The sequence below is a fragment of the Copidosoma floridanum genome, unplaced genomic scaffold, assembly GCF_036245765.1.
Source record: "Copidosoma floridanum isolate Cflo_tuat_1 unplaced genomic scaffold, Cflo_Japanese_pri ptg000020l, whole genome shotgun sequence".
Classification (NCBI taxonomy): domain Eukaryota; kingdom Metazoa; phylum Arthropoda; class Insecta; order Hymenoptera; family Encyrtidae; genus Copidosoma; species Copidosoma floridanum.
In genome coordinates, this window is record NW_028321897.1 from 2,216,507 (window position 1) to 2,232,900 (window position 16,394).

Consider the following 16,394-nt stretch of genomic DNA (forward strand, 5'->3'; position numbering starts at 1 on the left):
ATGAAAACTATGGAAGTATACCTATACATAGAGGATCACTTCATTTGTCTTCTCTTTCTACTGACAGGACGCGTTTTAAGTCGACTCCCCCACTCTATTAGTCATACCTCTATGGTTGAGCCACCGCAACCACGTACTATTCGCTTTGTGCAAGTCCTTGGGGAGGTAAAAAAAGCCATCTCAGAGCCCATGGTGAAAGAAATGTGCAAAATTTCAGGACTCTTGAGGACTCATAACATTGCATTATTGATTGCGTGTTTTTGAGTTTTTCAATATTTTGAATCACAGAAGGTAAATATAATCATTATCATGATAAACTCATAGTTCACAGATTTTTTATTGAAAAGACATTGAATATAATCTTCAATCATACGAATGGTAATTAATAAAATAAAGCTAGTGGAGATGTCACTTACTGTCACTTACGTTATACCCGCGTAGTGAATTTTTATAGAAGTACTTGCTCGAAAAAGTTACACTAACTGGTAATTGAACCGTGGTCTCTCGCGTGCCAACCTAGGTGGTAGTTCAGTCGGCTACTACCGAAGTAATCGGTGGAGATAACAGAAAGCGATTAAAGAGCCTATGATAAGAAAAGAGTTAGTAATTCAGGACTTTTGTTGGCACAATGCACGGTTGACAACATAATTTTCAGTGTTTTATTATGTTTGGGTTGTCAAACGTAGATGTAAATGGATTTAATATAAGGGTAATATTCGCAATTACTTCATTAAAAATAAGTCAAAGTCTGTAGTATAAAAGTTTACTGACAGCGAATGAAATAATGTGAGCAACATAATTACATGAATCGATGGAACCGTCACTAATAGTCACTCGCGTTATACTCGGATCATTTCACGAACTAATTTTTTTTTCTCGATTTAGCCATGCTGTGACAAGTTACATCGGTATAAAAAAACTTCGTAACGTATAAAACTTATATATGTCGTCACCATGATAGAGAATAAAAAATTGTTCCAGAAATGATATTGGCGGAAAAATTGGAACCTTTTTTACTATTCGAAAATCGAGTTTGAAGTGAATGGACTTTCCACAAAAAAAATACTTGCCACCATTTTGCCAAGTGTCATAGCGAGCCTACTTTGTGAAAACACTTTGGATCTCTACAATTCATAGGCGAGTAGGATTCCTTAACTTTTGTCAGATTAGTGGCAGGTATAATTTTTTTGCTTAATTTGCACCCCAGCTCTTACTTTATAATAACATTTCAGCCCTGCTTAAATTTTCATGGCGTACTTACCTGTTCAGGAAGTCTGGTGGTGTCCTTTAAGTGGTCCTATGTCGTCTCCTACCTTGGTTAGTATTCTTGAGATGCAGGGCAAATTTTTAGTGGGAATCTTGTTCTACAACACCTCGAAGATGATGTCCAGGTCTCTTAAGTACACACTAGAAGCACAGTTTCTTCTTGGACTACCCTAATAACTCGTTATTAAAACAACTACAGAGAAATATTGGTTGAATTTCGAGGGGAGCACCAAGAATTACGTAGAGAGCTCGATCTGTTGTGGAGAACTACTAAATTTTGACTGACCGCTCTTGGTTGCTTCGATTATTTATATGAGCCAAGTTTCGTGCTAGAACATACGTAACGAAGCTCTTTTATTTTGGATTACGAGAATTTACCTGTTTTCAAGTCTAAGCTGGCACTCGTTCATGCATGAGCATGCTCAAGTGTGAAACTTAGTACTTGGAACTCGTTGCGAGTCTAAGCAGGCTGTAAGACAGGTCTATACGTGAAGGACGCATTATTGTATGCCCTGATCGCACAATAAGAAAAGAGAGATGGAGCATAACTATATATGTAATATAGGTGCAAGATATCCTTTCTCTTTCTAACGTGATTGAGATTGGCTACAACTCTCCGAACGTATATGTATAGTAGCGTGCAAGAGCGTTGGCCGCGGGGTAGGGGATAGAAAACTAAATCCCCCTTCTCCAATTTCTCCAACTATAACTGTCTAACTCACTCATCATATAATATATGCCCGCGGCTGCACCATTACATTGTCACACGTAGCTCTCCCCGCGGCCCCGCCCTCCCCGGCTGAGCCGCGTTCCATCAGCTAGCACTACTCTATACACTTACAGAAGTCCCTGTAAGTGTGTATATTTATACATATAAATTTGCCTGACTACCTGTAAAAGAACTGTAAGGCAGATCCAGTGCCTGTACAGGACCTGTCCTGTGCCGGGACCAGTGCTCTCAGATGTGACTGGCAAACTTGCGGGAAATTCAAATTGGCTATATGGAGCAAGACGCAAAACCCCAGATAACTCGACAACATTTCATACACCATAACTTGATAAATTAATCCTAAGCTATTTAACCCAATAACCCAACGCGCCTAAAGACAGTATCACCAGCATTACTAATTAATAAAATACAATAAACAATAACGCAAGCGCCAATTCCCACACAACCCGGGGCGCTTACTGGCCGCCTTGATAATTAATTGAATAAATAAAATAACACAAGCGCCAATCACCACACAACCCGGAGCGCTTACTGACCGCTTTGTTTTTTAAAATAATAAATAAAATAAAACAAGCGCCAATCACCACACAACCCGGAGCGCTTACTGACCGCTTTGTTTTTTAATATAATAAATAAAATAACACAAGCGCCAATCACCACACAACCCGGGGCGCTTACTGGCCGCTTTGATAATTAATTGAATAAATAAAATAACACAAGCGCCAATCACCACACAACCCGGGGCGCTTACTGGCCGCTTTGATAATTAATTAAATGAATAAAATAACACAAGCGCCAATCACCACACAACCCGGAGCGCTTACTGACCGCTTTGTTTTTTGAAATAATAAATAAAATAACACAAGCGCCAATCACCACACAACCCGGGGCGCTTACTGGCCGCTTTGATACTTAATTGAATAAATAAAATAACACAAGCGCCAATCACCACACAACCCGGAGCGCTTACTGACCGCTTTGTTTTTTAAAATAATAAATAAAATAACACAAGCGCCAATCACCACACAACCCGGGGCGCTTACTGACCGCTTTGTTTTTTAAAATAATAAATAAAATAACACAAGCGCCAATCACCACACAACCCGGGGCGCTTACTGGCCGCTTTGATAATTAATTGAATAAATAAAATAACACAAGCGCCAATCACCACACAACCCGGGGCGCTTACTGGCCGCTTTGATACTTAATTGAATAAATAAAATAACACAAGCGCCAATCACCACACAACCCGGAGCGCTTACTGACCGCTTTGTTTTTTAAAATAATAAATAAAATAACACAAGCGCCAATCACCACACAACCCGGGGCGCTTACTGACCGCTTTGTTTTTTAAAATAATAAATAAAATAACACAAGCGCCAATCACCACACAACCCGGGGCGCTTACTGGCCGCTTTGATAATTAATTGAATAAATAAAATAACACAAGCGCCAATCACCACACAACCCGGGGCGCTTACTGGCCGCTTTGATAATTAATTGAATAAATAAAATAACACAAGCGCCAATCACCACACAACCCGGAGCGCTTACTGACCGCTTTGTTTTTTGAAATAATAAATAAAATAACACAAGCGCCAATCACCACACAACCCGGGGCGCTTACTGGCCGCTTTGATACTTAATTGAATAAATAAAATAACACAAGCGCCAATCACCACACAACCCGGAGCGCTTACTGACCGCTTTGTTTTTTAAAATAATAAATAAAATAACACAAGCGCCAATCACCACACAACCCGGGGCGCTTACTGGCCGCTTTGATAATTAATTGAATAAATAAAATAACACAAGCGCCAATCACCACACAACCCTGAGCGCTTACTGGCCGCTTTGTTTTTTAAAATATTAAATAAAATAATACAAGCGCCAATCACCACACAACCTGGAGCGCTTACTGACCGCTTTGTTTTTAAAAATAATAAATAAAATAACACAAGCGCCAATCACCACACAACCCAGGGCGCGTACTGGTTGCATTGTTTGTTTGAAGAAAGCATCAAATGATAAAAAAAGTTTTACGCAACTAGAAAGTGCTCTTTATAGTTTTGTGATGGGCATTCGTGTTATTACTTTATAAATTTTATTACTTTTCAAAATCATCATCTAGCGCTCTGGAATGTGTGGTGATTGGCGCTTGTGTTATTTTATTTATCATATTAAAAAACAAAGCGGCCAGTAAGCGCCCCGGGTTGTGTGGTGATTGGCGCTTGTATTATTTTATTTATTATTTTAAAAAACAAAGCGGTCAGTAAGCGCTCCGGGTTGTGTGGTGATTGGCGCTTGTGTTATTTTATTCATTCAATTAATTATCAAAGCGGCCAGTAAGCGCCCCGGGTTGTGTGGTGATTGGCGCTTGTGTTATTTTATTTATTATTTTAAAAAACAAAGCGGTCAGTAAGCGCTCCGGGTTGTGTGGTGATTGGCGCTTGTGTTATTTTATTCATTCGATTAATTATCAAAGCGGCCAGTAAGCGCCCCGGGTTGTGTGGTGATTGGCGCTTGTGTTATTTTATTTATTATTTTAAAAAACAAAGCGGTCAGTAAGCGCTCCAGGTTGTGTGGTGATTGGCGCTTGTGTTATTTTATTTATTCAATTAATTATCAAAGCGGCCAGTAAGCGCCCCGGGTTGTGTGGTGATTGGCGCTTGTGTTATTTTATTTATTATTTTAAAAAACAAAGCGGTCAGTAAGCGCTCCAGGTTGTGTGGTGATTGGCGCTTGTGTTATTTTATTTATTATTTTAAAAAACAAAGCGGTCAGTAAGCGCCCCAGGTTGTGTGGTGATTGGCGCTTGTGTTATTTTATTTATTCAATTAATTATCAAAGCGGCCAGTAAGCGCCCCGGGTTGTGTGGTGATTGGCGCTTGTGTTATTTTATTTATTCAATTAATTATCAAAGCGGCCAGTAAGCGCCCCGGGTTGTGTGGTGATTGGCGCTTGTGTTATTTTATTTATTATTTTAAAAAACAAAGCGGCCAGTAAGCGCTCAGGGTTGTGTGGTGATTGGCGCTTGTGTTATTTTATTTATTCAATTAATTATCAAAGCGGCCAGTAAGCGCCCCGGGTTGTGTGGTGATTGGCGCTTGTGTTATTTTATTTATTCAATTAATTATCAAAGCGGCCAGTAAGCGCTCCGGGTTGAGTGGTGATTGGCGCTTGTGTTATTTTATTCATTCAATTAATTATCAAAGCGGCCAGTAAGCGCCCCGGGTTGTGTGGTGATTGGCGCTTGTGTTATTTTATTTATTATTTTAAAAAACAAAGCGGTCAGTAAGCGCTCCGGGTTGTGTGGTGATTGGCGCTTGTGTTATTTTATTTATTCAATTAAGTATCAAAGCGGCCAGTAAGCGCCCCGGGTTGTGTGGTGATTGGCGCTTGTGTTATTTTATTTATTATTTCAAAAAACAAAGCGGTCAGTAAGCGCTCCGGGTTGTGTGGTGATTGGCGCTTGTGTTATTTTATTCATTTAATTAATTATCAAAGCAGCCAGTAAGCGCCCCGGGTTGTGTGGTGATTGGCGCTTGTGTTATTTTATTTATTCAATTAATTATCAAAGCGGCCAGTAAGCGCCCCGGGTTGTGTGGTGATTGGCGCTTGTGTTATTTTATTTATTATAATAAAAAACAAAGCGGTCAGTAAGCGCTCCGGGTTGTGTGGTGATTGGCGCTTGTTTTATTTTATTTATTATTTTAAAAAACAAAGCGGTCAGTAAGCGCTCCGGGTTGTGTGGTGATTGGCGCTTGTGTTATTTTATTCATTCAATTAATTATCAAAGCGGCCAGTAAGCGCCCCGGGTTGTGTGGTGATTGGCGCTTGTGTTATTTTATTTATTCAATTAATAAACAAAGCGGCCAGTAAGCGCCCCGGGTTGTGTGGGGATTGGCGCTTGTGTTATTTTATTTATTCAATTAAATACAAAGCGGCCAGTAAGTGCTCCGAGTTGTGTGGGGATTAGCGCTTGTGTTATTTTATTTATCATTTTAATTATCAAAGCGGCCAGTAAGTGCTCCGGGTTGTGTGGGGATTGGCGCTTGTGTTATTTTATTTATTCAATTAATAAACAAAGTGGCTAGTAAGCGCCCCGGGTTGTGCGGGGATTGGCGCTTGCGTTATTGTTTATTGTATTTTATTAATTAGTAAAGCTGGTGATACTGTCTTTAGGCGCGTTGGGTTATTGGGTTAAATAGCTTAGGATTAATTTATCAAGTTATGGTGTATGAAATGTTGTCGAGTTATCTGGGGTTTTGCGTCTTGCTCCATATAGCCAATTTGAATTTCCCGCAAGTTTGCCAGTCACATCTGAGAGCACTGGCCGGGACTCGATTTTTATATGTGGGTCTTTTTCGTACTTCATATTGTATACACAACACATATACGTGTATTTGTATTTACCAAGTGGCTTATCCATTCCGTTGCTTTAACATTTGTACATCTTTAACTTTCTTTTAATACAATGGAGTGTGTAAATGATTTAGTACAAGTTAAAGATACTAGTGATGACAAAATAAAATAAGTTATTACTGGAGATATTTATTATAAACCTATCTTAAATAATGCCATTTGTACAACATTGAAACTTGTTGTTGCGAGTGATCAATAGTTTTGAAGAGAGGAACAGTCGTTGGTTGCTTACTTTGATTTATATTTTCATAGTAAATAACTACTGTTTATTTTTTTTAAATTAAATAAGTATTACAAATAAAATAAAATTTATATAGTTCCTAAGTGTTTATTTTTGAAGTTACACTTCTATAGGCGCGTCATGCGCGAGGGTAAATCAAGGATTTCAGATTTTGACCTTGAGAAAAGGTGAGACGGAAGTGGATTTTGCTTGATTCTTCCCCTTCGCCTTGCCCCCCGTGACGTACCAACTTCCCGTTTGCTCTACGCTAAATGACGCCCCATCACATCACCACGCCACACATTTTGAATTTTATTTATTTTTTTTCTTTTTCTTTTAGCCAATTCTAAAAAAAAAAAAAAAAAAAGTTTTCAAAGAGATTAGAACCTCGGACAAAATGTAAAATGCAAAATGCACACTAGTCGAGGCCCTTACGCACTCTTACGACCCCAGCATGCAGGAAATGAACTAACCATATCTAAATTCAAAGTGATCAGTGATCCGTTACAAATCATTAACCATATCTAACTTCTAGTATCAACTTGAATATATACATACGTAAGTACACAGCTGAACAATATGTATATACTCCATGCAACGGTTGTACAAGAACACGGTGTAAGATAAGACAGGTGGTACAAATACGAAGTACCACCTCTGCCGAGTTACAATTTTGTAGCAGTACCAAGTTTTCCACCAGATGGATCAAGGATCAGTGTCGAAAAGGTAGTATATATATGTAGAATTTATTCATATATATATATATGTGTATATATATGTAACCGTTTCAATATGTATGTATGTATATATATACTAGCTTTTTGACACTAATCCACCTGGTGGAGAACTTGGTACTGCTTACTGCTATAAAATTGCGACAGACCGCACAAAGCATAGAGATGGTCTTTCGTACCACCTGTTTTATCTTGCACCGTGTACAAAAACCAACTTTTTGAGTTAACCTATATTTACGGACTCTATATATTTGGTAAGCGAAGCCTTCCTTTTTTTGCTATCCATTGAAAAAATGAAAAAATTATAAGTACTGCTTTCAAACACCTAAAAAGTTTAGCTAAGGCCCCCAAAAAACGGTAAAAGTGGCCAAAACAGGTTTTTTACGCCTAGAAAAAAAAAACTGAAAATCGTACAAAAAAAGCCAAATACTAAAAAGCGCGATTCTAAGATGTAAAAAATAAGTCACGTGGTCTTTAATCGATTTAGCCGTTTTCTCGAAACTTGCAAAAAACTGTCATTTTTGGCCATTTTTGAAAATTCAATAACTCGCGTTCTATTGAATATTTAAAGCTCAAATTTAGACGTAAGGTAGTTATCAGTTGGAAGTGGAATCGATATTCCTCGATGTATCTCACAAAAAAAGATCAATTAGACCAAACGCCAAGACACGTGTCTTATGTTTTAGCTCAATAAGATTGGAAAAAAAGTTACGTCAAGTTTCCGACGAAAGCTAGAAAAAGAGACACTTTCAACACTGCATGAGGGGTACGGAAGTGACAATATAAGCGATTTTTCGCTTAAGTACAAAACATCTGCCGTCAATAAACAGTAATGTAAGAGTACCAATTATGAAACAAATTTTCGCATTTTTTTTCTGTATTGTCTTAAAAAAAGCGGACATGCCTTAGTGCTAGTGATTTTGGTTTTTCTTAAATCGCTCCAACTTGAGTAACTTACTATGATTTTTTTATATTATTTTTATGCAAAATAGACTGTTTTTTTCTAATCAAATTGAAACATCTAATATGTCCCCATTATGAAAAAACACCAAAAGGCTTGTCCCAGTGTTTCATAATTCATGTCCCGATTATGGAACTTCCTTCACAAAGTAATTTGTGGGTACTAATTTTAAGTTACTTGAAGTACGTTGCTCAAATGACACGATTTTCTTTTGATACAATTGCATTTCATGCCAATTAGTTGTAATGAAATTGAATTTCATTTTATAAGTTCGTTTCATAATACGGACAACTAAATAAGTTAGGTTATGTTTAATTATGTCCCTATTATGAAACCATTATACAGAGAAACTTATTTTACTTTGAATTGAATGTAATAATCGAGCCTTTTAAGTTTAAAAATATTAAAATTAACTATTAATTACTTAAAAATAATTTTTTGGTGATATTAGTTGTATAATAGCATGTATAGTTTCATGTTTCGTGAATTGGGACATGTTCCGTCAATTGGTACGTTTATCTTACAAGAAAAAATTTTTACTTATATGTATGAGTAACAAAGTGTTGGGGCCAGGGTTCGACGGAAGTGACCAAAACTTTTGTACATACGAAAATTGAAAATTAAAGTATCTATCATTTAAAGTGATTACAATTTTTGACAGATTTGGCTAATAAGTTTTTTTTTTATGATGTGAGATTAGAAAAGTGACTAGTAAAAGGTGTTATGAAGTACAACAGTGTGGTTTTCAGTGATTCCCGCTATAATCGACGTTTTTGTTTTTTTTGTTTAAATCGTGGGACATTTGGTATTTGATAAAAACTCTAGCTTACAGATAAAAATTAGTATTATTGTGGAATGAATGTAACATACGACGTCTATACTTGACAACGTATGTGCGAGGACATGACAGAGAAGCCTATTTTTTCCCAAACAGGAGCTTTTAGGTGCGAAATTGAGATTGGGACAGGGTACAGAAGTAACATTTTTAATATATTTTCTTTATTATCTTGTTGAGGAGTCAATACATCAGTTTGAAAATTTTTTTCAAGAAAGTTTAACACTTTCAACACAACTTTACGCAATTTGAACATTAAATTTTAGTTTATTATAGTAGCATGAGCTCTACTGGACACGAATTTGACCACTTACGGCAGAATCACCTATATATCATACATGCTAAAGGAACCGGGACGACCGACCGACCGAAAACAAAAAAACGTACCCTGTAATTGAAATTTGGAACGAACTTGATGACGACGAGTTCTCGAGCAATCGATGAGATATCGCATGTATCGAATGCCCCGATTGAACATGCAAAGGATTGCAATCGAATTGAACCCTGCTGGCTCTGCTTGGCAATGGTGTAGTCTGGTGTAGTAGTGTAATACACGGCAGAGTGCTGAATAAAATGTTTAATTTGGAGCACATACATAACATACACTTCTCTGATGTTGAATAGTAATTACTAAAAAGTGTTTTGCAAAGTTTTGCGATAAACGGTTTTTGGGTTATCATAAAAGTTTTAACTACTATGTTAAATATATAGACAGCCCCAACATGAAGTGAGTATTACAACTCACATTTAGAGGTTATAACTTAAAAAATTGGCATTTTCGATAACAGAATTAAGTTAAATTTTTACTGTTGTGATAGGAATTTCGATAACTTATCGTTATGATACATAAAAAAAATTCATATCACATTTTTCTTGAGTACAGTATCGAAGTTTGTTCACTTCTTGTGTTTGATAAAACTTTAATGTAAAAACAAACAATATAAACTACGTATAACTTTTATATGTTACAAAATCGAATGCTGTATGAATTTGAACGTGTTATACTTATTTCTATTTCAGTTATATACATATTTAATAAAAGACGAAGCATTATGTAAAAGCGCTACATTTCAACTGAATGAAATTGTTGCATGCATTCTAGTTTATATGTATATTCAAAGATAGTAATACTAATGACACATGTATTGTTTAAAATTAAGTTTCCAAAGTGTCAGAACGGGCAGAAAGAGGCATGCAGGGTGGGATGGTTATGACGACATCAGAAACGACAAAGGCGTTATAACCCATGCAAAATGCAAAAAATGCAAAAAAGAATTAGTAAGAAGGGACGAGGCAACATTAAAAAAACACGCGTATGTATTTATATTCTTATAAGAATTGTCTAATTAACCATTTCATTTCCACATTTTAAATAAATATTTGTAGATTCTTAATTAATTACTAGAAATTAAAAAAAAAAAAAATGCTATTCATCATTAAAAAAATAACTAAATTTACGCACTACCTACTTCTCTCTTTTATCATGAATCTAGTTACTTTCGTTAAGTTATCAGCAAAATGTAATTTTTTTGTATAGAAAATTATGCAAAGGCCTTCAGAACGAAAATAATGCCAACGCTTCAAATTCTTCACAAGCTAGCTATAGCTCTTCAGATGAAAAAAGTAATTGTGATGACTTCTCCATGGATGTAGATAAATCTAGTGAAAACACTAGAACAACCTGTGGTGACACCAATGAGAAAAGCCTGGTTATTATCAATTTTATGTAGTACATTACTTCACTAGGGCACTAAGTACAAACATGAGCACCGAAAGGGCTTGTGACCGAGTCGCGTATGATGTTTTTCTCACCGAGGGCAAAAAGTGCAATTTTACGCCCGTGGGCACACTTTGCGCCCATGAATTACTTTCTGCTTGTGGGCGAAAAGTGTGGCTCAAAAGAGAAAAGCAGAAAAAAATACTGATTTACTCATCAATTTGGATTTTCCAAAACCAGTTATATGTAGTTGTAAAATAATTATGTTTGAAAATGTGTACATGAATATGCTAACGTATTATTGGTATCGCAATAAGTACATTTTTTGAGTTAGTAATACAAAAAGAATGTGTTTACAAAATTGACTGTTGATGACTTCATACATAAGTAGCTCATTTTTTAGAAAGACTTGGTATAATATTTAATTTTTAATTTTGAGATTACCTTTCTTTAAAATTAAAATCACCCTCCAGTCATTTTAAATCCAAATTAGCAACTGGAACAACTTGCCCACTAATTTTTAATGAAAAAACAGTAACTTTACTTTGTTTTAAATGAAGTATTTCCAAATTAATTAATTACATATTTTATGTAGTTTTTATTAAGTTTTTCTAACGATCATTTTCCTTTTTTCCCCTCAGGTATCTCAGCAACCTGTCGAAATAACTAATGATATGAAAAATATTTGTGTTTTGAAATTTTTCTTGTCTTGCAATATCGACCTTGACAACATCACTCATTGGACAACTGTGGACTTATTCAAAGCCTTCAATCATGAAGTCCCCACTGTAGCAGAATTTAAAAGTAATACCTTACAACAAGCTATGGATGACACATGCAAGAAGAATAAACTGAAAAAACATTCCAAAATTTTGAGTCTTAAAATTTGCCAGAGCGACACGCAAGTTTCGTGCTTAGTTTTTTTATTTAATGATGTTGTACACGAAGAACCGACTTTTATTGATTTAAAAATTATAGAAAAAGACCACGATGCGAATCTTACTACTGCTATTGATAGTTTTTGCAAATCATGCATCAAAAAAGCTTTCAACTTGTACAACACGAGTATTAAATTTATTATACACGATGGTGAGTTTGAGTTACAATCAGAGGGAACTATTTCTTTCATGGCAAAAAGCAAAGACATCAGAATGAATTACACTTGTCTGGTAGGAGTAGACACTGTTATTACAAGGTTAAAGAATTGTCCTTTGCGTATTCCTATAAAAGATTTTCCTCTCTTAACCGGGTTTTACGATGCTTTGAATAACTTGGAAAAGAGCATTATTTCAAAAAATTTGAATCTCAGCGAAGCAACACAACGTTTGTTCCTTCTAATGGACAATCAACCTATTATACACAGTTTGACTCATGATGCCATGATTGGAAGTGAATTGCACAAACAAATTCAAGAGATACATTTAGCTTCAAACTATTTTCATCCCCTGTATAGAGGAACATTATTTACAAACTATATTTCGTTGTACGATAAAGTTAACGAATTCGTTCAAAAAACGGCTCCTACAGATATCTTTGACGCCTTGGGATATTATAGGGATAAGGATGGCTGTTTTAATAAGCTGTACAGCATTTGTGATGCAACAAATCATGTTCTTTTTTGGAATCTAGCCAAAGTTGAAAATGCTAGTATAAGCGACTACGCTCTAGACTTGTTGAAAATACCAGGAACATCACAACGAATAAATACGAAAACTTTCTTTGACAGAGTTGCCAAATATGACAGTCATTCTTTTGAATTAAACTCCCTTATTTTTTCAGTAATATATGAAAGCAAAAAATAATTTATCACAGATTAGAAACTTTATTTTATTTTTTTATCTAATTTTATGAAAGAAAAAGAGTATGCAAAAAATATGAAATCAAATGAATTAATGTCACTATTATTAACAGTAAATCAATCTAAAACTTCATCTGCAATAAAGTTGTGACTCAGTCAGTATTAAGTAATAAAAAAAAAATTTGTGTTTTAGTATTGTTTCAGAAAGTGACAATAATAAAGAAAAAAAAACCGAATTTGGTTTTATTGAACTATTTCTTGCAAACCTATCCTTGAATGATGTGCTCGTCTTTGAATACGTAGATGATTTTTTAAATTTGGAAAAAATCCGACTGATTTGCACATTTCTCTATTCTATTTATATTTGAGAAATACAAATCTCGAAGAGTGACGAGTGAAAATGATTATACTGGGTCTCCGTATTTGTAATATATGTACATGAAAGAGATTCATTCGTAAGTTTGAAGGTAATGTTTTAACTTTTGGAGAGTAAATATTCCTTTGCTGAAAGAATTACTAGAAATAAGAATCAGAAATTGCATCACAATAGTTCATTCACATTTGATAAATCTATACTTGAGTATATCTTGTATATCCTGACTTGCAGGAGACGGAATCAACTTTAAAATCATAGGTCAACTTTAAGTTATTATTTTTCCTCTGGCTTATAGCAGATTAATATAAATACAGACATCTGTTTACGCATGGGTGTGTAAAAATCATTTAATTTCGTTTTGCAACATTTAAGTTTTTTAAATTATTTTATACAAAAAAATTGAATTTTTTAAAGATCAGGGTTGATAGTGAAAATCTCACTCGAATTTGTAATTTGTATGCTAGAAATATTTATTAGAAGGTATAAAATTTAAAAAATGTTATAAGTTGAAAAAATAGTAACAAATTTAGCATATAAAATTAGTGCCAATTACAAATAAAACTTTTTTTTTTTTTTAATGTAACTTAAAGATGTATTATTTGTAAAAACAATTATTATTATTACAACATGTACCATTAAAATTTCATCTAAAAATTATTGAGTAGAAAAATCACGCATTAAAGAGTAGTATACATCAACTAGCTTTGGGGAATGTTCACCATTAAGCCGATCTTTACATGCATCATGAACATAGGTCCAATTAGAAAATAACGAGTCAATAAGTGCTGTTGAGGCGGGTAGTAACATAATTTTCACAACGAACTTTGATAAATCTGGTAACGTCATACCAACTAATTTCCAGTATGCAACAGGGTCATTACAATTATCTGCGTAAAACTTGTAGTCTTCTTTAGTCAATTCGTAATTTCTGTATTCTTCAAACACCAATGCGTCCATTTCTTCTTTTAAAAAGTCCGTTGCAACTAATTTCTGTGCTTTATCTAACAATTTTCCTTCGTATTTGTGATGAAGTAGATTTGCAGCATAGCCGACTGGCCATATAGCTTTGTCTTTTCTCGCAGTAATAATGTCATCGTACTGGCTGGTGGGTAATTTAAATGATAGCCAGTATTCAGCTGCATCAGCAACATTACATTTTGGGTCTCGACATTTACTGATAAGTTCACATAATGGATCCAAGTTGTTTAAAAGTTCGATCAAAGTGTTTTCAAAGTCCAGGCTATTTATGCATTCGATCACATCGGGGCGTAAATCAATTTCACCTATATCACAGATGTTTTTCAAAACTTCCAAGTTTTCTAATAGATGGAAACAACTATCGCGAAGAAAACGCCAATGTGTTTCTGGTAGGGCTTTAAGGCGCGTTCCACCTTCTTTTAATAAGAGAGCCTCTATTTTAGAATCTGGCTTGAAGGCATCGAATATTTCTCGGATCATCGCAACCAGATAATCATCCTCGAATGATTTGATAAGCAAATAACCACTGTCGCTTGCACAAGTCGATTGTATCAACAGTTTATGGTTCAACGAGTGTATCGTTCTGGCACTTCTAACTAGTTCGGAGTCATTTTCCGTAACTATAGCGTAAACATGAGCGCTGTACTTTTCCTTTGCTTCCACTATGGCCCGATTAATTTGTGTGGAAACATTTTCGTCATCCTCATCGTCCATAAGGTACTCGAAATAATTTAAAAACGTTTGCTGAACGTTCACATTGCGCAGAGTGAAAAACAAGTACTTTTGGTTTGTACTCTTATTGCGCCATCCATCCACAAGTAATACGCTCTCGGTATTTTGGAGCTGAATTTTTTTTTCCTTTTCCACCTTTTCATGCAACTTTTTAAATATCGTTGTAACAAGAGTTTCCCTGCATGGAGGCTCATAGTTGATCTTAGATTTAATCAATCCTTTAATGAAATTTAAAAAGTGTTTGTTTTCGACTTGTTTGAATGGTATATTGGCCGTAACGAAAAATTTTGCCAGTAGTACATGCAGCGCTGCTGTCACTTTTTGTACATCAGAATTGTCAGGAAAATCGGAATATTCCTGAAAAAAAAAAAAAATACTTGATCAACTTATACAGCTACCTCATATAAGATTAATCACATGAGTTGTCTTATCCTCAAGAACTGACATTATTGAAGAATTTTGAGGTATGCTCTATTATTAAATAAGTAACTTTCAAGTTACTATAAGAAGAACGGTGAAAAATTTACTTGTAACACACAGCTCAAGTCATAAAGTATGATCTTACCAGACTCTTGTCGTTGGAAGAATTTGAAACGCCTTGGGATGTGCTACTATCATTAATCTGTTGGTTGCATTGATTCCTAATCAATAAGCATTAATAGTTTTGATGAAAAACAATTAACTTGAATCGAAAATAAAGAAATATTCTTCCAAAGGTGTGACTTAAATTATAAAACAATTACTTACCTGTGGCTGATGAATAACTCTTGACTATACATCTGAAAAATTTTCTTGCAATGATAGCACATGGCAGCTTCAATTGTACTGCTAGCTTCATTTCGTAATTTAGCAAAACCAGTCCAATCATTCACCTTTCTTGCTGTTGTCATTTTGTATTGATTTCCATTCAAACTGTAAAAGAATACGTCAATAATAAAATTTTCTCTCTTACAAAGTTTATTAGCGATTGGCGAAAATGGTTTCTCTATATTTTGAGTAAATGTAATTTTACATGAGAAAATTAATTGTATATTAGAAATTATAAAATGAAGTCTTACTAGAATTGTAAAATATAAAAAAAATTTCTATTGAAGCCGGTATGTACTAAGTATACAAACAGTAAGGGAAATCATAACCTAGAATTACTGTTAATTCACGTAGTCAATAATTTATTTATAAAAAAATTTACATCACAGGCATGTAGTAAAATTAATATTAGATGTCTTAATAGAGCTACGGTTGATCCGAAGACAACTAAAAAAAATTAAAAATAAAATGTGCAGGTTACAACTATTATTTGAGAGAATCAGCATAGCTTCCTTCCTTTAGGGTTTAAATATTATTAGTAAGTACATAAATAAAATTATCAATGACAAATGAGGAAAGCCAGTACCTTCAGTTACCTTCAGTATTTCTGTTTTGTACTCAAAGTTAACTTGTTCTGTGTGTATTTTATTTTTATAAAGAATAAATAGCAAATGTCAATTACGCGCGTAATATCTAGTATACTACCACTTCTGTTCTGCCACCCCAACCACTGCTCGCGCCTCGCGTTTGAAAAAGTCCGTTCGTTTTAGACTAATGAGAATGAGCCAAGAGCTGAAGCCCTAGGGTGGTAAAAA

The 16,394-nt window shown here is 34.9% G+C and overlaps 2 protein-coding genes across 3 annotated transcripts; one reads left to right on the forward strand and one right to left on the reverse strand.

The window, feature by feature from the left end:
* Positions 1 to 9,715: 9,715 nt before the first annotated feature.
* LOC106642017 (uncharacterized) lies at positions 9,716 to 12,897 on the forward strand. Its single transcript, XM_014356646.2, has 4 exons — positions 9,716 to 9,898; positions 10,332 to 10,484; positions 10,709 to 10,880; positions 11,530 to 12,897. Exons 1-4 carry the CDS (start codon positions 9,894 to 9,896, stop codon positions 12,688 to 12,690), a joined length of 1,491 nt encoding a protein of 496 aa, XP_014212132.2. The 5' UTR covers positions 9,716 to 9,893; the 3' UTR covers positions 12,691 to 12,897.
* A 592-nt stretch (positions 12,898 to 13,489) lies between these two features.
* Positions 13,490 to 16,274, reverse strand: LOC106641999 (uncharacterized). 2 transcript variants are annotated; one of them, XM_089593863.1, is made up of 4 exons: positions 16,176 to 16,274; positions 15,520 to 15,684; positions 15,338 to 15,413; positions 13,490 to 15,129 (listed from the first exon to the last, which is right to left on the reverse strand). In XM_089593863.1, the coding sequence occupies exons 2-4, from the start codon at positions 15,660 to 15,662 to the stop codon at positions 13,717 to 13,719; spliced, it is 1,632 nt and encodes a 543-aa protein (XP_089449989.1). In that variant the 5' UTR covers positions 15,663 to 15,684; positions 16,176 to 16,274; the 3' UTR covers positions 13,490 to 13,716. The 2 variants fall into 2 exon arrangements, with proteins under 2 accessions (XP_089449989.1, XP_089449988.1); XM_089593862.1 differs by having other exon boundaries at positions 16,166 to 16,274.
* Between the last annotated feature and the right edge of the window lie 120 nt (positions 16,275 to 16,394).